The sequence below is a fragment of the Tenrec ecaudatus genome, chromosome 1 (genome assembly GCF_050624435.1).
Source record: "Tenrec ecaudatus isolate mTenEca1 chromosome 1, mTenEca1.hap1, whole genome shotgun sequence".
Taxonomy (NCBI): Eukaryota; Metazoa; Chordata; class Mammalia; order Afrosoricida; family Tenrecidae; genus Tenrec; species Tenrec ecaudatus.
Window position 1 is genome coordinate 241,875,068 of NC_134530.1, and position 22,405 is coordinate 241,897,472.

At 38.4% G+C, this 22,405-nt stretch overlaps 1 protein-coding gene and 1 non-coding gene across 3 annotated transcripts in view; both read right to left on the minus strand.

Moving 5' to 3' along the window:
* The window catches only part of RAB3GAP2 (RAB3 GTPase activating non-catalytic protein subunit 2), a 123,737-nt gene that overhangs the window by 16,476 nt on the left and 84,856 nt on the right, over positions 1-22,405 (minus strand). For both annotated transcript variants that reach the window (XM_075530466.1, XM_075530467.1), the window contains 9 exons: positions 17,651-17,864; positions 17,184-17,281; positions 10,565-10,670; positions 9,904-10,064; positions 9,327-9,555; positions 7,789-7,962; positions 7,583-7,689; positions 4,423-4,489; positions 2,763-2,833 (listed from right to left, as the gene is read on the minus strand). In XM_075530466.1, the coding sequence (XP_075386581.1) occupies positions 2,763-2,833; positions 4,423-4,489; positions 7,583-7,689; positions 7,789-7,962; positions 9,327-9,555; positions 9,904-10,064; positions 10,565-10,670; positions 17,184-17,281; positions 17,651-17,864 (1,227 nt within the window). The remainder of the gene's footprint in view (positions 1-2,762; positions 2,834-4,422; positions 4,490-7,582; positions 7,690-7,788; positions 7,963-9,326; positions 9,556-9,903; positions 10,065-10,564; positions 10,671-17,183; positions 17,282-17,650; positions 17,865-22,405) is intronic.
* Positions 4,846-4,952, minus strand: LOC142438191 (U6 spliceosomal RNA). The gene has a single exon (XR_012782617.1). It is a non-coding gene; the product is annotated as a U6 spliceosomal RNA (small nuclear RNA).

Consider the following 22,405-nt stretch of genomic DNA (forward strand, 5'->3'; position numbering starts at 1 on the left):
CTCTCAAGATTCCATACCCCAAGGACCTTGGGCCTCTACTCAAACACTCCCTCAATGCATGAATACCTTCTTTTATTAAATTGGAACTCTATGATGCTCACTCTCCCGACACAATGGCTGGAGCCAAAGTGGGTGAACAAGTAAATGTGGTGAAGAAAGCTGATGGTGCCCGGCTATCAAAAGAGATAGTGACTGGGGTCTTAAAGGCTTGAAGATAAACAAGCGGCCATCTAGCTCAGAAGCAACAAAGTCCACATGGAAGTGATCGAGTGGTCCCAGGGGTATCAGTTACCAGGCATCAAAGAACAAAAAATCATATCATTGACTGCACACCTCCATGATAGGATCGCTGAAGACAAATGGGTGCATAAGCAAATGTGGTGAAGAAAGCTGATGGTGCCCGGCTATCAAAAGAGATAGTGTCTGGGGTCTTAAAGGCTTGAAGGTGAACAAGCGGCCATCTAGCTCAGAAGCAAAAAAGCCCACATGGAAGACGCACACCGGCCAGTGCGATCACGAGGTGCCAAGGGACCAGGTATAAGGCATCATGCAAAAAAAAACAACAACGATATGTGTGTGTATATATGTGTATATGTATATATATACACCATATTAAATGAAGGGGGAAGTGCAGAGTGGAGACCCAAGGCCCAAGTGTCGGCCAATGGAGAGCCCCTCATAGAGGCATTTAGGAGAGGAGATGGGTTAATTAGGGTGCGAGGTAGTACCGATGGGGAACACAGCTTTCCCCCAGATCCTGGATGCTTCCTCCCCCCAACTACCATGATCCGAATTCTACCTTGCAGGCCTGGATAGGACAGAGGCTGTACACTGGTGCATATGAGGGCTGGAGGTATAGGGAATCCAGGGTGGATGATACCTTCAGGACCAAGGGTGTGAGGGACGATGCTGGGAGAGTGGAGGGTGAGTGGGTTGGAAGGGGGGAACTGATTGCAAGGATCCACATGTGACCTCTTCCCTGGGAGAGGGACAGCAGAGAAGGGGGGAAGGGAGACTCCGGAAAGGGCAAGATATGACAAAATAACGAGGTATAAATTACCAAGGACACATGAGGGAGGGGGGAAAGGGGAGGGAGGGGAAAAAAAAAAGAGGACCTGATGCAAGGGGCTTAAGTGGAGAGCAAATGCTTTGAGAATGATTGGGGCAGGGAATGTATGGATGTGCTTTATACAATTGATGTATGTATATGTATGGATGGTGATAAGAGTTGTATGGGTCCCTAATAAAATGTAAAAAAAGAAAAGAGGAGAAAAAAATGATTAGGGCAGGGACTGTACAGATGTGCTTTATACAATTGATGTATGTATATGTATGAACTGTGATAAGAATTGTATGAGCCCCTAATAAATTGTTAAAATTTAAAAAAAAAAAAAAGATTCCATACCCCTCGGACCCAAACACTGTCGGAGCAGCTAAAAATAAGGAGGAAAAGTAAAACTGACATGGACTTGAATAGTCTTTAGTGACATCCTAGCTCATTTCAAACATATGAAAAACAAACAAAAACACCAGTAAGAGTGCATAGCTTAGAAGGCAAGAAAGCAGCACACAGAGCAAAGAATACATAGATTACACTATGATGCTACTGGCCTCAGTCCAAGAGGAACACTGGCCTCCAGTGGATAGCTGTCCTGCTAGCCATGGTCTCACAGTAACTCACTCGACATGGAAAGAGCGTCGTCTGCACCTGGGAAGATGCACAGTTCTGGAGTCCTAGGGAAGGGCCCTATGAGCCAGAATTGACTGTCACTGTTAGTTTCCTGACATCCACTTAACAGGTTTTCCAGAGCCGCCCACATTCTCAACTGGCCTGAAAAGCACACTTTGCTTGGGGTAGGAGATGACCAGCAGTCTGCTCTCTCAGCTGAGTTATCTGCCTGCAGGGTGTGTCCCTTCGCAAGTCTGCTTATGCTGGTTGTGCATGACACTGTAAGTAAGGAACTACTGAAATATGAATGATAAAAAGAGGGAGTTGCTTCTATGAATTCCATGCTGAATATTTTAGAAAGATTTATAAAAGACAGTCGCTAAATCCTAGGTCTGTTACTCAAGTACAGAAAAAACTCTAAAAAGATAAATAAATTAAGAGAATCTGAAGATCTTACACTCAGATCATCAGACTTAGAACTTCAAACACATAGGTTTTTAAGAATTTATAAGCTATGCCTTATGGGTGAGGTTCATGCAAGGAAACAAAATCGAACTCTAACAGACTACATTCAAAGAGAACTTCTTGGTCCTACATCCAGAGAAAAATGTACATTAGTATGTTTTAATCTAAAATTAAATGCAATTTACTGCTTCAAAAAAAAAGCTATTCAAACTCTCTCTGGTTAAGATGCACTGACAATGAATTACTCTTTTTCAAAGGAGGCCTGGTGGTATAGCAGACTATAGCTATTAACCACAAGGTCAGGAGTCTAAACTCACCAATCAGTCCCAGGGAGAAAAATGAGGCTCTTTATTCCTGTAAAAATTTAAAATCTCAATAACTCAGAGGGGCAGTTATACTGTCTTATAGGGTTGCTCTGAGTTGGCATTGGTTCGATGGTAGTGAGTTTCTTTGGTTTGTTTACTCTTCTAAAGTATTTCTAGCTCTTCTGTATGCCATTAAAAAGCCAGTATTCAGAACTATATTTAAATAAGCATAAGTGAAATTTATTATCAAATAATTAGTCCAATAGGATACAATGTTGATAAACAAAAAAACCAAGCAGTCAAAAAATGTTATAATGACTTACCTTATCCATCAAATATGTAGCAGAAGAAAACCTTTTAACTAAGAATGTATTCCACATCATGAGCGCAATGCCTATGTGGTAAGTTAAAAAGTAAAGTAGTAAACAAAATGCTTAAGTATTTTCACTACATCACACATACCCAACTACTGGCTTCCTTATGCTTATAAAAGAAAGACCTGAGCTATATTAATTTACTTATCATGACTTATTCTTGTATACACTGTACAAAGTTAGGGAAATATTTATCTTTAATAAAAATCAGAAGTTAGCTGCAATTAAGAGGATGTCTAAATGGTCAATAAGCATAAGAAAAGGTTCAACATAATCAGTTATGGGAAACAGACACTAAAGCCATACATGTACCAGAAAGGCTAAAATTAAACACCAACAAAGTGGACAGACATGAAATACCAAGTTTTGGTGAGCATGTGGAGCAAGCAGAACTCCCATGCATTGTGTTAAAAAATTACTTGGTAAAACAACTTTGAAAATTTTTTGCTATTATGTACTAAAACTACACATGTGTGTAGCCTATGACCCAGCTGGGTCACACACTGGGTAGATAAATACTCAACGGACAGGAATACCAGTGTCATGCACACGATCAGTGAGGACAGCTTTTGTAGTAATATCCAAATACTAAAAACAGCTTCAAAATCCCAGAAATTTTTTCATGTGTAACCAAGACTAATAGGAAATATTTACTATATACATGTTATACTGCAAGAATATATACATAAAAGTTAAAGGTAAAACAAGAAATCAAAAAACTTCTGTATTGCAAGCTGTGGCATTAAAACGAAACAGTCTCTGAAATAGTTGTCAATCAAGCAGGTAAAGATGGCATTTTCTACGCTGCTATTACTTTCTGCGCAGCTGAAAGTCCAACACAGTCCAACCACTTGTATTAAGATTACTCATTAGCTTAGTCAAAAAAAACACCTCAAACTTACTGCTGCTGAGTGAATTCTGACTTACAGTGAGCCGAGGACAGAACTGAACTGCCCCTGTGGTTTTCCAAGACTTTAAATCTTTACATGAGTAGAAAGCCTCCTCTTTCTCTGGTGGAGCAGCTGGTGGGTTTGAACTGCTGACCTTACGGTTAGCAGGTCAATGCACAACCTGCTATGCCAGCAGGGCTCCTCTAACTAACCTAGTAATGGGTTCAATTAGTTCTTACAATGAAATTCATCTGTTAAAAAACATTTGCAACTATTTTCCCCTAAGAAGTTATCAGCAGTGTCTGTGGTATAGCAGCCAATGGAGAATATTCACATTTATGAAAAGAAGCTCAAGGTTAGTTTTTGGGTTCCTAATTTACTCAACAGGAATTAAGTCCTGAGAACTCCACAACCTTTTTCTACCATTATGGTACCAGTGAACTAAAGAGGATATCAATGAGTGATTCAAGCATAGGTCCCGCCTTACATACACAAGCAGTGTAACCTGGGGCAATGGATGGATGAGGATAGATGATAATATAAATGCAATTCCTTCTCCCTCCTTTCTGGAGGACATTTTTTTCAGGTAGTTTAGACGACCAATACTTTGCATGCAGTAATACATGATAACATGCTGAGAGGGTAAGGTCACCAAAAAATAGGAATATGAAGCTAAAGATTCTTGCCGTAAGTGACATTTTAAATATTTATTTACTTACCATTCTGAACATGTGCATTATGAATGTGCTTCAAGTGTTCTATTGACCTAATGAAAAAACGTGCTTCCTTACATGCGGGTAGAGAAAGGAAAAGAGAAAAGAAAAAAAGTGGTTATCTTTTAATAGTTGTTTTAAATATAATACAAATGGTGACCTCATATAAATCTCATAAAACAACCTCAGAATGTTACAATAAGAACATGCTATTACTAGGTAAGAAGTAATTTTCCTATGATAACTTCATGAGTCAGCATCGAGTCCACATTAGCTAACAAGAGCATACAATGATTAATTCCGGTGGCCACAAATATAGCCTCACATTTGGATACTATATTGTGGCTTGCATTTCATAAAAGTATTTTTGGCAATAAATACTTGGATTTCACACAAATGTGGAAACAGTGAGATTATATTCTTTTTTTTTTTAATAAGAAACGCTTCACAAATTTGCGTGTCATCCTTGCGCAGGGACCATGCTAATCTTCTCTGTATCATTCCAATTTTAGTACATGTGCTGCCGAAGCGAGCACAGAGCTTATTATATTCTTACAAGTGCACTTCACACATCAATTCATCATTCAACTGAGCATCTATTATGTACCAGGTTTGGGACTCCAAGAATTTAGTAATGAATACAAGGAAAAGGGCCACTTCATTTTATTTAGTTATTGTAAATATACAACAAACATTTTTATTATGTGGTTTCTGGCAATGTTTTAAGTTATCATATTTCTTATTTGCTACTAGTAATAATTTCCATTTTGAAATACTGTAATAATATTTACTTATGCCAAGTTACATGAAATTATATAGTGATTTTTAGTCTTAAAACATTCTAGGAAAAATGCATATGGAAATGGTGGACATTAATATGTAAATGAGTGTGTGTGAAAGATAAGTTATCCTGGAATTATTGAAAGCAAAATCTTTTGGACATTTAAGTGAACGTGGAAAGCAATAAAAGTGAGATGTAATCACGACACAAATAATGAATAAAATAAGTTAATTGTTTTAGAAATACTAAAAGGATAAAATACATAAAATTTATTTAATTGACCTAATAGCAATAGGCATAGACAACTTTCACTTGTAACTTCTGATAAATCTCAACTCCCTCTTATGTTATAGAATTATTTTAGTATTTTAAAAGGGTTTATTTTTAAATGGGTAATAACACTCATGAACAGGTCAGATATAACACCTCTGTCTTCTCCATGAACTGCTACGACTCGTTGAGAAAATGCATGCACTTTGATTAAAGTCATCGCTAGGCACTGTCAGAACCACAGGTCCTCAAACTTTTTAAACAGGGGGCCAGTTCACTGCCCCTCAGACCCGTTGGAGGGCCAGACTATAGTTTAAAAAAAAACTATGAACAAACTCCTATGCACACTGCACATATCTTATTTTGAAGGAAAAAAACCAGGCAAAATCACCTGGCGAGCCAGGTAAATGTCCTCGGTGGGCAGCATGTTGCCTGCGGCTATAGTTTGAGGACCCCTGGTCAGAACTGTTTACTTTGAAAATAAAGTGGCCGTTTTTCGGTTCTATAAGTATCTCTTTACCCTATCCACACACCAGTGCAGCTCCTCCATTGCACACACGCAGCTTTATTAGATTCAAAACAACTGCAATTACCTTTGACAAAAGTGATGTGTTTAATCTACGTTCATATACAAAATTAGTTGGCAAATCCAGCTTTAATTCTAGGAGGAATGGAGGAACTAAGGGTTCAGAAAAATTCCCAAAGGTCACAAAGCTAGTAAATAGGAGCCTGGTCTGTGTCCACAATGCAGACCTGCCTTTGGATTATAAAGGAATGTTGTGAAACTAAATTTTCTGTTCAAATATCACATTTTTAGAATTGGTTATGTTATGACATTACATTTGGTCAAGGTTTAATTGAACAGTAAGTTCTTCTACTTGAAATATCTACATTTCAGTGCCTTCTTTTTTATCTGCACATATATATATCCGCCCCCACTTTGAGAAGACGACTGTGGCTAACACTAATAAAGTACAAATCTGTCCATCGGTTAAATTTTTCGGCAAGATTGCAACTCGAGGTAAGAACAAGCAAGGGATTATGATTTAAAAGGAATAATTGAACAGAGTACTGCCTAGTAAAGAGCTGTATTGGCCAATAGGAATACCCACAGGATTTTACATTGTAGTTGATCATGGTGTCAACTTGAAGGATCAGCACCTTCACTAAGAAGGGGTGAGGAGGAAAACAGATTGTGGTCCCAGATCACAGGCTTGTCGGCCAATCATTTGAGATTCAAATCCAGGTCTCCTCTACTGAGGCTCGGCCACTTCTTTCTATATTGTTTCTACCCCTTGAAGGTCGTGAAGAAAAGGGTGGTGGGCCAGAATAATTAAAAAAAGGATGTCCCCAAGGAAAGAGGTATGCCACAGAAGGGACGCTGCCTATAATGTTTTTCTTTCTCCCTTGGGTGTTCTTTGCGATAACTAGGACAGAAGTAATAGCCACAGACATCTGGATAGTCAAAACCCTAGGTCAATCTTTCCTGAATTTTTATTATGATAACTATACCACTGAAATGTTTCTATCATGTACTTGCATGAAGGAATAGGGAGTAAAATTAAAAAATATATACATTTATCATCACAAGTGAAATTAAAAATATATATTTTATCACAACCTAACTAAAGTGTGGGAAGAAACACTGGCATTAGACATAGAGAAACCTATGTTCAAATCCTGGCCCAATTACTTACTCAGCTATGTGTCCTTAGGTAAGTCACTTAACTTCTTTGAGCCCCTGTTGCCTAATCTCTAGAGCTGGTAAAATAACAATATGTCTATTTCACGCGGAGCGCTGGTGGCATAGTGAGCTATACTCTGAGCTGCTAACCACAAAGTCAGCAGTTTGAGCCCACCAGCTGCTCCTTGGGAGAAAGATTTAAGTCTCAGAAACCCCAAAGGAAAGTTCTGATCTGTCCTATAAGGTCACTATGAGATGGAATTAATTCAATGACAGTGATTTTTTAGACCCCATAGGTTTACTATATGATCCTACATAAAAAGGCCTAGAAGGGAATCATTTAGAGGGGGAAATCCAATTTTTGTAATTAAACAATCTCATATGTGAGCAAAGAAAAAGGATTAACAACGAAGCAATGATGAGAATCTCACCTCTGGATCTTTATTCCACTGAACAACATACTCCCAGCAGCAATGAGCGTGCAGCACATCCAGCTCAAGGCTGCAAGGAAACTGCTCATAGGCTAAATGCAGCAGGTCTGAAAGCCAGAAGAGGGAAACAGTATTACGTTGTCTCCATTGTAGTCAGTCATGTCTCTCCGCTCGGGATTTCATAATCGTTATCACTCATATCTTACCTGATATGGCTCCCAAGTTCATGTCTCCTTCCAGCACTTCAGGGAAACTTGGGTTAGTACCTTCCTTGGGTTCATCGGGGTTTTCCACGTCTCTTTCTTTGTTAGCTAATTTCAATACTTCCGGGCTGAAATCTTGCTTAAATATCCACTTGGCTACACTGTCTGCAATGCCACCTACAGTTTGAAGACAAGCGAGAGGCACACGTAAGCAGCAGTACTGGACAACACCAGTCAATGCAGTGTTCTGCCCTGTAGTTCTTTATGAAGAGAGCGAACATTCATCTTGGAGCCCTCAAATGGACCATCCTCTCTCCAAGCCGTGCAATTTACTGCAGTGTGACCACCTATTATTTTACTCATACGAGCAGCTGAAACATTTGATGCCAAGATATCAACATATTGTAGGAAATATTATACCAATGTCGATGCACATGTACGACTATGTGAGGGTTAGACAAAAAACATCACTCCGAGGGCTCCACGGCATACATGCAGGGCTGTGGACACATGCCTCTGTGACTAGTGGATGGCTGCGGACGAATTCTCTCATTGAAAGGCAAAAGGTTAACTGAATAATAAAATAACTGAAAACGGCATTGGTGAGATAAAGGGCAGGAAAGTTGTGCACAAAGGAGTTTTATTCTCTCACGACAATGCACTTACTTATTTTCCCTGTCTTTTCTGACCATGACTCAAATATTTTTTGTTTTGAATCAAATATAAATTTTTCCAGAAAAATGCTTCACAGTCAACTCAATTGTCAGTATGAGAGCAAGGTGCGAGGTGGTCTAATTCCTGTTTGGCATCATCTCTTGAGAATTCTCATTCCAGAATTAAGACCCTATTTTCTTAGATTTAAGATGAAAAGCATGCTCCCATCCTCCCACCAGGTGAGCACATGGAGTGCTATGAGTTTACAATTCAAAGTTATCACCAGTCATATAAAAAATGAGAAAAGTTATCCAAACAAGAAATCTATAAATATTTGAGTTTGATAAATCCTGAAATCTGAGGGGCTTCAAATATTGCACAAGAGTTTGGAAGCCCTTTCGTATGATCATTTAAGTATCGAATGCATAATAGTGCTGCTGCTAAGAGCAATGAGCTCACACCGATGACCCACAAGGGACATCTTATACTTTTGTACACTCCCTTGAATGTTCTCACTTCTATCTGGAATCTCAAACTGCTTCTACGTTCAATCTGCTGTCATCTGTGGCTCAGCTCAAGCCCAGAAGGAAAGGCCAGTCCCCTAAGGATGGGTCCTGGTAACGCGAAGGCTTGAGGCCCTCCGACCACTCTCTAAGAGCCACTGCTTACTTATTTGGAAGGCAGAGTGGTTGGGTGTCCTGAGCAAGGAACTGACTGGCTCCGATTTTGAGATGGTGCATGAGAAGAAATACATTCATACTGACTTTTGAAACTCAATGTCTATTTCTATTTCCCTAGTCTTTCCATCATTTCTACATAAAGCAACAACAACAAAGAAGCCACAGTACGTGAACACAGATACAATGCTCGAGTAAACTTCAGGTTACCTTTTCCCCCTTCTAAGAGTTTTCTAACAGAGAGTCTCGGTAGCGGTTCGGCCTGCAGTGACGACCCTTTGGCTGGTGGAGGGTTTACTTTGCTGTGGAGCAGAGTCTGAAGTATGAGACAATCCTCCAGTTGTTTCAGCAGGAGTTTCCAGTACTCTGTGTCAAGAGAAAGTGCCTCCCAGGAATCCGTGAGGCCCTCTGAATCAGCACTCAAAGCTGTTTGGGAAAACTAACAGAAATTGCATTAGGTTGTTGCCAAAGAGTCTCAAATCAGCATGAGTACTTATGAATAATGAAGATGTTTGATTTGGGATTTTTTTTTTTTAGTTTTGCTAAAAATCACCAGCTACAGGCTAAAAGCCAGATCTCTGCACCCTGTTAGTATATATTTTTATCTTATGTAACCACTACTAATCAAGTAGCAAGTCATGTGAATAAACAAAATAATATAGGAAGCGACACATTTCAGGTTCTAAATGTTTCACCACCCTGGAGAGTAGGTGTCCCCAGCAAAGGGAAAAGTGTCCTTTAGCCAACTAGATGGAAGAGATCAAGCTGCAGCATTTGCCCAACTTACTTTTTTCTCTGTCATATTGTTTGATATCTGTGCAGCAACAGAATGGCCCACATGGGCAGACAGAAGAGCAGCTCCATTGTTCTCAGACTGAATACAGGCCATGCGCATCTGCTGCCACCAAGGGGACACAGACTGGGAGTCCCAGGTCTCATCAATGGCCACTGAAGAGCCAGATAAAGGGAACAATAAGAAACCATTAACTCTCACCTTGATGAATTTTTCCTATCCAATCTTTCATGTTAAAAATAATGTTTGAAAGCTAAATTCCCTATTAATGTTGTCTGTATACTTCGGAATGAATCAGAAAAATAGATCAATATCCTACGTTGCTCAAAATGTTCCCATTCTATTTATTTACCCTGTGTAAGTAATATTTTTCTTGAATCAGTTTACTGACAGGGGTCAGTAACATTTTTATATCTGTTGAGAACTTCCATGAGCTATCTTAATAATGTTCTAATGATGGCAAAAAATGGTGAAGTATTATTTCCATAAGACATCAATCATCTCACCTCTCTGAGTTAAGAAAATGCTCCATCAAACCACATGATTTGTGATGATGACACAAGCTTTTACTAATACTTGAAAGGTCCCTATGGTCAAGAGTGTGGCAGCATAAGCTCCTAAGCCTTTGAAACTAGAACCCACACCAGGACTTTACCTTTCATCTTGCTCAGAAGGGACAGCATTGTATGAAGACAGCAGATGGACTGGGGTTTATCCAAAATATCATTTTCCTTAGAAAGCCAAACACTCAGGAGGAGAGACTGCAATAAAATTTAAATCTTCTTTAGTCTAAAACAATCTTTAACAAATAATCTTCTACTTTTCCAGAGACATGTTTGTATGTTCACATGGGTGATTCACCTTTTGATGGAAAATTACTATCTGCCTGTTGAACCATGTATCAGAGCGGCGAGCCTTGTCTACCTAAGAGACGAAGGCAGGCCTGATCTGCTGCCTCAAAACACTGCAGTGCAAAGTTCTGCTCTGACACACAGGTCACCATGAATCTTGAGGGCAGCTAGAACATCTAGAAATCTTTCCATTAAAAATAAGCCAAAAAAGCACAACCTAGGTGAACATTTCCAATTTCTTCAGGAATTTAATTCTTATAAAACTACCACTTACAATATCTTATCAGAGGAAGGAGTAGGATCTCCAACAAAGGCTCTTAAAAGATCTACCTCTGTCAGATGGACATTGGGCCTTCACTCAAGTGCTCCCTCAATGCAGGAACACTTTGTTCTATTAACCTGGTATTCCATGATGCTCACCTTCCTGACACGATCACTGAAGACAAAGCAGGTGCATAAGAAAATGTGGTGAATAAAGCTGATGGTACCCAGCTATCAAAAGTTATAGCATCTGGGGTCTCACAGGCTTGAAGGTAAACAAACGGCCATCTAGCTCAGAAGCAACAAAGCCCACATAGAAGAAACACACCAGTCTGTGCGATCACGAGGTGTTGAAGGATCAGGTATCAGGCATCATCAGAACAAAAAAAATCTTATCATTGTGAATGAGGGGAATTGTGTGGAGTGGGGACCCAAAAGCCCATTTGTAGGCCACTGGACATCCCCTTACAGAAGGGTCTCGGGGAGGAGACAAGCCAGTCAGGGCGCGATGTAGCAACGATGAAACATACAAGGTTCCTCTAGCTCCTAAATGCTTCCTCCCTCCACCCCCCACTATCATGATCCCAATTCTACCTTACAAATCTGGCTAGACCAGAGGATGTACACTAGTACAGGTAGGAACTGGAAACAGGGAATCCAGGGCGGATGGTCCCTTCAGGACTAGTGGTGTGAGTGGTGATACTGGGAGGGTGGAGGGAGAGTGGGTTGGAAAGGGGGAACCGATTATAAGGATCTACATGTGACCTCCTCCCTAGGGGACAGACAACAGAAAAGCGGGTGAAGGGAGATGTTGGACAAGGCAAGATATGACAAAATTATAATTTAAAAATTATGAAGGGTTCATGAGGTAGTAGGGATCGGGGATGGAGGGGTAAAAATGAGAAGCTGATGCCAGGGGCTTAAGTGGAGAGCAAATGGTTTGAGACTGATGAAGGCAATGAATGTACAAATGTGCTTTACACAATTGATGTAAGTATGGATTGTGATAAGAGTTATATGAACCCCTAATAAAATGATTTTTTAAAATAAAAAAAAAACATTGATTTAGGAATGAGTTTTGGGCTCCCACTTAATCCTAGCTCCAATCTAAGAGCAATTTGTTCTTACCACATGGCCCTGCTCTACACCTACCCTATGAAGGAAACATGTAAGTCACGGGTGTATAGCAAAGCATGGTGAAGAAACTAGATAGTGTCCGGTTGTCAGAAATAGTGTCTGGAGTCTTTAAGGTTTATATTCAAACAAGTAGTCATCTACTAAGCTCACATGGAAGAAGCATATCACCCTGTGATCCAAGAATTGTACATTATATAATCCAAATCCAAAGGAGGGAATGGTCTCAGAGAAATTGTTTTTTGTTTTTTTCAAAGTGGGATTTATCTCTGTTGCATTTTGTTAATGTTGGTAACATTCTTCATTCTATTATGTATTTTTGTATGTTTTTCAGTATATGAAACCCAGGTTAGGCAAATTTACAGATAACAATAATTATCAATCATAACTAGATAAGTAAAATAAGGGTTCCTGGGGGTACAGCAGGGGCAGTAGGGAGAAATGGGGATCTGATATCAAGGAGTATAAAAAAGAAGAAAGTGTTTTGAAAATGACTGCGGTAATAACTATACAAAATTGCTTATTGTAACTAAACTATTGAATTGTATGATGTTCGGATTACATTCTAATAGAATGGTCTGAAAAAAAAGTGAAACTGATCCACTCAGAAAAATATCATTGGTCTATATTTAGGCACTGACACAAACTTAGGGAATTAGAAAAATATGAGGAGAATGCATCCTTGCTGCATTTTATCTTCCCAAGGCTGGCAGAGGTGCTTGGAGTGCACTGTGGCCCTTCTAACCACAATGACCACACAGGGTTTTAAAAAGCCCGTTGGAAGGCTTAATTTAGTTAACCTTTATATGTTGATAGATCATTTAAGCCAAGTTCACCTTTCTTCTCTCTATTCAAAATATGTCCTGAGTGAAAATGCTTCCATGTCTATTTTGCCCTTGCTATTCACAGTAGGATGCGTTTTTTAAGTATATGATTACTTAAAAGCATTCAGATACTGTTAACAATAATTAAAATGTAAAACCTAGCCATAAAACATTTCTGTGGGGCTAATCAAAGGGAAAAGATCAATTAATTGGAATGATGGAAACAGTTTCTGGAGGTTGACAATTAAAACAATGATTTAAAAATGATCAACCCTTCTATATACTTCATAGTACATTAACAATACAGTAGTACCTAAGTGTTTATTGGGCACCGGGTTCAGGACCATATTGGTGCTCAAGCCTCACATATAAAATGGCATAATGTTGGCATACAGCCTACTCACATGCACTTCAACTTTAAATTACCTCTAGATAATTTATATCTCATACAATACAAATGCTATGTAAACAGCACTCTGCATCCCCTCTTTTAGCCTTTGTAGGTTAAGCATTGGGCTGCTAACTACAAGGTTGGTGGTTCAAACCCACACAGACACTCTTTGGGAAAAAATGAGGCTCTCACAAGGATTTTGTATCTGAAACCATATACAGAGTGTTGCTACAAGTTATAATTGACTCGATGGCACTGGGTTTGGTGTCTATTTAATGCCTTCCCCCACCCCTATTTTTGCAAGCAGTTGGTTGAATCTGTAGATTAGAAATAGAGGGCTGACTGTATACTTTCAAAAACCAAAACCTAATTTGCTGCCATTGTGCCAATTCCAACTCATATGAACCCTACAGAACCAAGCAGAACTTGTCCTTTAAGTTTGCAAGGCTGTAGTCTTTACAGGAGGGGAACCCCTCATCTTTCTCCTTTGGAGTGTCTGGTGGTTTTGACTTCTAACCTTTAGGTCAGCAGTCCAACACTTAACCCACTATGCCACTTATAGATCTTGTAAATTGTAAGTAGGCAAATTTATATTAAAATTTTATGGGGGCTTCAAAATTTGTAAAAATAAAGAATTTTGAAGCGTTTTCATGAAATTTTTGAAGCTCCCTTTGGCTATTTTCTATCACCTTGACAACAGCATAATACATATAGTAAGAGCTAAGGAAACAAGAATCAGCATGATGGAAACCTGTCAGAGAAGGAAGCTCAAATCTTTTCCATTAAAACAGTGGCAGAATTGTGATAAAGCTGCACTCTGTCAAAGGTAGACAACTTGTGAGACCAGTCCGGGAGACAATAGATTCATTCATTTGAAATTGGGTAACTTAATACCATCAATATGATGAGTATAGTCAGTACCACAAAAGTGCCTGTTCATAGCGCATCTCCAAACCCCACCTCATCACCTAGCAAATACGGATCTGCTTTTGGTGTCTACTTCCTTGCCGATTCTAGCATTGCATGTTACTGAAAGAATACAGGAAACAGTTATTTTGTTTCTAGAGTTTTTCACTTCAAGTTTTCGAAATTTGCATTATTTTGTATATCGCTAATTCACTCCATTGTATGGATACACCATTATTTATCCATAGACTTTGGATACCATCAATAAAGGTGCTGCGAACAGTTTAGTTCATGACCTAGTGGGACTATATTTTTCTTTCCACTTGGATAAATACCTCACAGACCACTGAACTGGAGGGGTAACCACCAAATTATCTTCCAAAGTGATTGTATTACTTTGCATATCCACCAGCTGTGTATGGAAGTTCTCATTGCTTTACATCCCCACAAGCAATTAGAATTATCAAATTTTTAAAACTGTGCCCATTCTAGTGGTACTGGGATCATTGTGGGTTTTTTCTACATTTCTCTAGTAATGAAATTTCACGTGATGCATTTGTCACCTGTTTACACTTTTTTGGTGATGCTGCTATTCAAGCATTTTTCTCATTTAAAAAATGTATTATTTGTCTTATTGAGTGGTACTAATTTCTTTATATTTTAGACTCAAGCCATTTATCAGATATATTTTTTGAAAAATAAAAAGCCTTATTATTGAATGGTACTAATTTCTTTATATTTTAGACCCAAGTCATTTATCAGATATATTTTTTGAAATATAAAAAAGCCTATCTTTTTAGTTTAACAGTGTCTTTAAAAAAGTTAAAAATTGGAAGTTTGATAAAGTACAATGTATCACTATTTTTCTTTTACAGTGAGTGACTTTCGTGTCCCCATGTAGTGCAGCGGTTATGCACTGGGCTGCTAACCACCAGGTCAGCAGAAACCACCGGCTGTTCTGTCCTTTATTCCCATAGAGAGTTACAGTCTTGGTACCCCGTCCGACAGGGTCACTATCAGTCGGAATCGACTCAATGATAGTGCGTTGGTTTGTTTAAGAAATCTTTGCTTAGACCTAGTTCACAAAGAAGTTCTCCCATTTTCGTCAATAAAATTATAGTTTTAGTTCCTACATTTCGCTTTTAAGTTGGGTTGTATATACAGTTAACCAAGTGATGATCAAGATTCAATTTGTTTCAAATTAACAAATTTACTCAGGTAATAAGATATCAATTAAAAAAAAGATATCAATTAAACATCAGAAAAACCGTATGCTCATTTTATTTCAGCATCTCAGCTTTGACTGGTATAATTAGTCCCCTTAAAAAATTTATCTTTAAATAATTACAGATTCACAAGCAAGGCCAAAGAACTACATTAGGGAAGTTTTATCTTCACCCTTTCCCCGTTACCCTTGCCCAATATGACCATCCTACACAACTATAATACAATAGCAATGGTATAAGTAGGACCGACAGAGCTTGTTCAGATTTCACCAGCTACCCAGCCCCTCATTTGTGTGAGCGTATGTATACCTATGAGTGATTTTATCACACGAGAAGCCCGAATCATCATCAGCACAATAAACACACTCAGTTACACAATCAGCAAAGGACTCATGTCCCTCATGTCACCATTCTATAGCCACATCCATGTTCTCCCTCAACTTATTCCTAACGCTTGTCAAACACCAATTCATAGTTTTAACTATGCTATTTCTCAAACGTTCCACAAATGGAATCATGCAAGATGTATCCATTTTAGAGACTGTCTTTTTTCATTTAGCACATTTTTCTTCAGTTTCAGGTGTCAATAATTCAATGTTGAGGAGTATTCAATAAGGATGTAGCACTGCTTTTTTAGGCATTTTCCCACTGAAGGGCATTTCCGTTTCAGTTATAAATAAGCTACTATAAGCATTGTGTACAATCTACGCATATCTTAACTGCTCTATTTTCTCACATATATATATTGTAGTGAAACAGAACAGATCTATTTTTAGAGACTTAGTGGTGCAGTGGGTGAAATACTAGGCTGCTAACCTTCCAAGCCGAGGAAGGAAAGACAAGGTTATCTTTTCCGGTACACATTTCCAATCTTACAAACCCTGTGTAGGGTTGCTATGCATTGAAAACTGACTCAATGACAGTGAGGTGGGTAAATGTGTAATAAAAACAATTCATGTGTCTAAATTTGGGTCAAAGTGTGTGTGTGTGTGTGTGTGTGTGTGAGAGAGAGAGAGAGAGAGAGAGAGAGAGAGAGAGAGAGAGAGAGAGAGAGGATTGATGGTGGACTTTTTGTTGACAGTAGTTGCTATCAAGTTGTTTCCAACCCATGCCTACCCATGAGTGCAGAGCAGAACTTCATTAGGTGTTTTAAGATTGTGATTTTTAGGAAGCACATTAATAAACCTGTCTTTGAAGCTCCTCTGAAAGGGTTCAAACCAGCAACCTTTTGGTGAATAGTCAAATGCTTAACCATTTATACCACTCAAGAATTCCAGTAACTTCTGTTTTCATAAATTGTATTTGTAGACCTCTAAATTTAGTGTTAAAGGTTTTCCACTGATGGTTCTTTTGTTTAACATCCACTATAGAAAAGGTATTAAATGCTAATTTATATATTCAAAGTTTGGAATTAGCTGATAATAATTGTGTACTATTTTAGGGGAAATTTACTTTGATATTTCAATAAAATCTTTACTTTGAAAATGAAAGCTTTTACTGAAGTTCAAAGTTTTATAAATGCTTGTATAAATGTGTTTGTAATACTCAATTAAACATGATTATAAATGTGCGACCAATTTTAGAATCCTTTCATGTAAGGTCTGATACGCTGACAGACAATGCTAGCAAATGAGTCTGGGCGGCGCTGACAAAGAATAGCATGCGGCCACGGAAACCTTACCAACAAGAGCTGGGGGCTCAGTCCTGCGGACTCCAAAGTGTGACACATGTCCTCAGTGGAGCTTTCTCCATGCAAACACTTCCAAAAGAAGAAGCTGCCTAAGAAAGCAAAGAGAAAGCATATTAACCAATGATTCTTCATCATTTGGATTATTAGTCACTCTGTAATTACAACGTATAGTCCTAAATGAGTAGAGTAACATATGAGAGAAAAATAATGGTTTAGTGTACTTATTAAGGAAATCATTACGTGTCTACCACTGTCTCCCCAGCATATGTATGAAGGCAATTTGTATGACACAGTAAGTAAGTACATGGATACCCAGAGTATTCTTTATGGCTCTAAACATTAAATCTTTAGTTCATTTAATTTCAAAACAAATAGAAGATCTTTGAGATATTGCATACACCTAATTGGCTTTCTTCTGAAGAGAGACAATTCAAAGAGCAATGTATTACTCTACTTACCTAACGCCACATAGTCGTCTTCACTTATCTTCTTGATGTTGATCACATCTTTCTCATATTCCAAGAACTCCAGAAATGTTTCTACAGGCAACATACCATCCTGATCATCAGAAAACCGGACAGAAGTCCTGGTGTTCTCTTGCCTATATGTCTCTAGTAATGACCGGAGTTTTACAAGTTCCTTTTCATCAAGCCTTAGTAACACAGCCAAGTCCTTAATAACAAAGGGAAAATAATCCAGAATGAGCCATGTCTCCTTTTCAGTTAATGTGCGTCATCTAAACTGAAATCAAAGCCATCAGTGGCAGAACAATAATGTACTTTTAAGGTACGCTAACGTGACTTATTTACTAATGTAGTACTTGTAATGTCATGTACTGCTTCAGATTTTATTATCAAATTACCAGGTCATGAGTAGTCTCAGTAAAAGAGACAAAACTTAAGACAGTATATACTATTACAAACATGTTTTTAATTTTAATAAGCATATATATTATATACACAGGGAAAAAATCAATAAAGGTATCAAATGGTATCAATCACAACTCTTGCGGTTCTGAGGAAGCTACTTGAAATTGCATGTTTTTTTTTTAAACATTTTATTAGGGGCGCATACAACTCTTATCACAATCCATACATATACATACATCAATTGTATAAAGCACATCCGGACATTCTTTGCCCTAATCAATCTCAAACCATTTGTTCTCCTACATGCTTATTTATTATGTAGCACAGAAACTGTAAAATAAAAACAAGCTAAAATCTTCATTGTATCTTTCAATAGGTAAGTTTTCCCGTGGCTCTCAGTAATACAGAAGCAATTACAAAGACAAATACAAACTGCCAGCCTTCCAGACTATTGTCCCACAGTACATGTACAGAAACCTCTCTACAAGCCACACTAGAAATAAGTGCATCATGCCCAAGCTTAAGAGACCATAAAATGATCATTTTATGATCATGTACGTTAGGTTTTTTGTGGCAACATGGCTTCTGTAGGAACATGTGAGTGGAGATGAGCCTGTCAATCAAGTCGCAGCTTGATTGGAGGTCAACAGAGATAACAAGTTCTGAGACCAGTCTCTTTCCCTTTCCTCTTGGAGATGGGCCACACCGTCTCTCTGATTCACTTTCCTGCTGAAGAGCTACTTCATGACCCACTGATGGCATCCACAGCCCTGGAGATGTGTCCACCACACCATTGGATCTACAAGACTTTGCACCCACTAGCCTGTGATCTTCCAGCATTCTGCATCACTGCATGTGGCTGTTTGAGTGTGAAGAGGGATGAGGGATTTATGGACTAGTATGAGACTTATGGTGTATTGGTTAGACTTAAGGCCTTGATTGGGATGTTTGCTTGCAATATAATTACTTCTTGATAAAAAGCTCGCTCTTACACATACCTGAGCGTCTGTGGATTTGTTTCTCTAGTCAACCTGGTCTAACACAGCTAGCATACTTTTATTTCCCCTACACAAGATTAGTTTCATTTATTCATGACTTTAAGTTGCTATTTTTTTAAATACAAGTGTAAACTGTGAAATAAATACTATTGAACACATCCGTCAGTTCAGTGATACACACTCATCATTCCTCTGGGACTGCCCCTGGTCCCAGCAGATATCAAATAGAAAAAGGCACAGGATGTGCACATAATGTGAGCACTGCCCCGGGATACGTTCACTTATTTATAGATGGTTTATAATACCTAATACAATGTACATGCTAACTAAATAGCATTCTGTGCTCCCCCTTAGTCTTGGAGGGAGTGTTGTGATTACAGAGTACTTTCCTTGTGAGGTTGGTTGAATCAGCTGATGTGAAACTTACAAATAGAGAGAGCTGACTGGATTGAACTTACATGCACTATGCTCCACAGACAGCAAAAATGAGTTCATTTAAATTTCTGTTTTGTATATACAACATTACATTCAGCCTAGATATGTTGTTGTTATGGAAAAAATTCCTCAGGGCAACAATCCTGGCCTTTTTTTCCCAATAAAGTTTTAAGTTTTCTTAAAATTTTTTCATGATAAGCTCTGTAACTGTGCCATGTCCTTTGAAAAAAATCTGTCAAATTACTTTTTTGGAATTCTAAGAAGCAGCCTCAGTACCATTATAAGCTGATCTCACTGCCTTGAATTTAACTTATCCAGCAGATCCACTCAAAAGTTACTGTTCTGTTTGGCCTTTATTTTTAAGGCATTAAGACAACTGTAATTACTGAGAGAACTTGTCCACAGGTGTTCATAATCAGAGACATGCTTAAATACAGTTTGTTTAAAAGTATACTAGGTAACTGAAAAACAAAATAATATGGTAAGTAGATTGACAAGTCAATTACATGTACTTTATATTTTTCTTTTTTAAAATCGTTTTATTAGGGGCTCATACAACTCTTATCACAATCCATACATACATCAATTGTGTAAAGCACCTCTGTACATTCATTGCCCTCATCATTCTCAAAACATTTGCTCTCCACTTAAGCCCTTGGCATCAGGTCCTCATTTTTTCCCCTCCCTCCCCGCTACCCCTGCCCTCATGAGCCCATGATAATTTATGTCATATCTTGCCCTGTCCAATAGTAATCTTCCTTTAGAGCAGTGGTTCTCAACCTTCCTAATGCCTCGACCCTTTAATATAGTTCAAGTTGTGGTGATCCCCATCCATAAAAGCATTTTCGTTGCTACTTCATAACATAATTTTGCTACTGTTATGAATCAGGCAACCCCTGTGAAAGGGTTTTGCAACACTCCCCCCTAGAGGGGTCGTGACCCACAGGTTGAGAACCACTGTACTAATACATCTTCTGGATAAATTTTGCCAATTATATATTCAGTGTATTGAAATGGCAGAATATGAATATCTTCTAAGGAAAAATTATTATAATTCTGCAAAACCACAAAATCCAGGTTATTCTTTTTGCCATTTTTGCATTTGCTAGCAAACGCATACAATTGGTTTTGAACTACATGGGAAATATATTTCAAAATAATTGTTCTGCATCACAATTTGTATAATAATTGTAGTTAATCATTAACATTAATGTTCTGTTTTAGTTATATGTAACATGAGAAAATGTAATATTGTGATCTTTATTGCAGTATAGTACTGATGACTTATGAGCTTTTTTTTTCACCGCCACCAAGAGAGGTGAAGGGCTTCTGAGAGAGACTAGAAGTGTTGTTCCTCTCCTCCCTCAGAGGAAGAGCACTGGTGGTGGGGCTGGGTAAATGTTGGACTGCTAGCAATAAGGTCAGCAATTCAAACCCACCACCTGCTCCTTGGGAGAAAGATGAGACTATCTGATCCTGTAAACATTTACAGCCCCAGAAACCCTGTATAGCAGCGGTTCTCAACCTGGAGGTTGAATAACCCTTTCACAGGGGTTGCCTGATTCATAAAAGCAGCAAAATTACAGTTAAGAAGTAGCAATGAAAATAATTTTATGGTTCGGGGGAATCACCACAACACGAGGAATTCTATTAAAGGTTGCAGCATTAAGAAGGTTGAGAACCACTGTATTAGTAAGTAACCATGATAAAGTGCCAAGGGTCTTAAATGCTTGTCTTAAAACAAATAGCTATCTAACTGAAGTGTCAGCTAAGTCCCTATGGAAAAAACACTGCAGTCTGTGTGATCCAAGGATCAGAAATAATGAAATCCAAGATCAGAGGAGGGAATTTATTAGAACTTAAATCTTGAGCATCCAGTTTGCAGAAGTCTATCAATGACAGTGAAAGCCCAGACCCATTTGCAGATTCCCTACATGGATTCAGTCTACAGTGAACTCCCCTGGTCCATTGGCCAGATATGTGAAAAGTTTTTTTCTCCGACAGAGTGTACTGAACAATGGATAACTGCAGATATAGTTAGCGTAAAATTTAGTATCTTACCACCATTTGTTTCCCTTTCGCCCTATTTTTAACTTGTTCTAGATATTATTTTCTGCTTCCATTTGACTTGAAATTTATCTGTGTTTCATCTTGCTATTGCTCCTAGGTTTTTGGGGAACAATTTTACTTATTTGAAATTCAGGACAGATAAATCTATAGCGATAGTAACTAAATTAATAGTTTCTTAGGGTTATGGCGGAATGGGTGGGGGAAATGGGGAGCAAACAAAGATACAAGAATGAATAAAATACTTTTAAAAAGAAATAAAAAATAGCTTTAAGAAATGAGTTAAGAAAAAATGAGGAACTGATGCCAGGGCTTATGTGGAGAGCAAATGTTCTGAGAATGATAAGGGTAACGAATGTACAAATGTGCTTTATACAACTGATGTATGTATGGATTATGGTAAGAGCTGTATGAGCCCCTAATAAAGTGATTTTTAAAAAATGAGTTAAGAAAGACCAAAGATTAAAAAGCTAGGGCAATAAAACTGGATCAGCAATCGAATTTAGTACTATGGCTAAATAATGTATATTTAGCATCAGGGTACATTCCAGCATAAAGTTATACACCTTTAAGATTTAAAAATAATTCTTAGTTTTCTCTTCTAGCTCTGTGGTAGTTATATAATCTCGTGTCAACTTGATAGAGTGAAGTGGTGGAGTCTAGCCTGTCAAAAAGGACACAGCCTGAGGATGCTTCCTGGTGGGTGTTGCCTTCCCATGAGGATTCTGGGAACTGCCTCTCTTTCTCCCTGGAGGCTGGATGCACTCTCTCTGTGTTACACATTCTTATTGATAAGCCACATGGACTTGACAAGCCATATGGAGCCACACTGATGGCAGCTCTG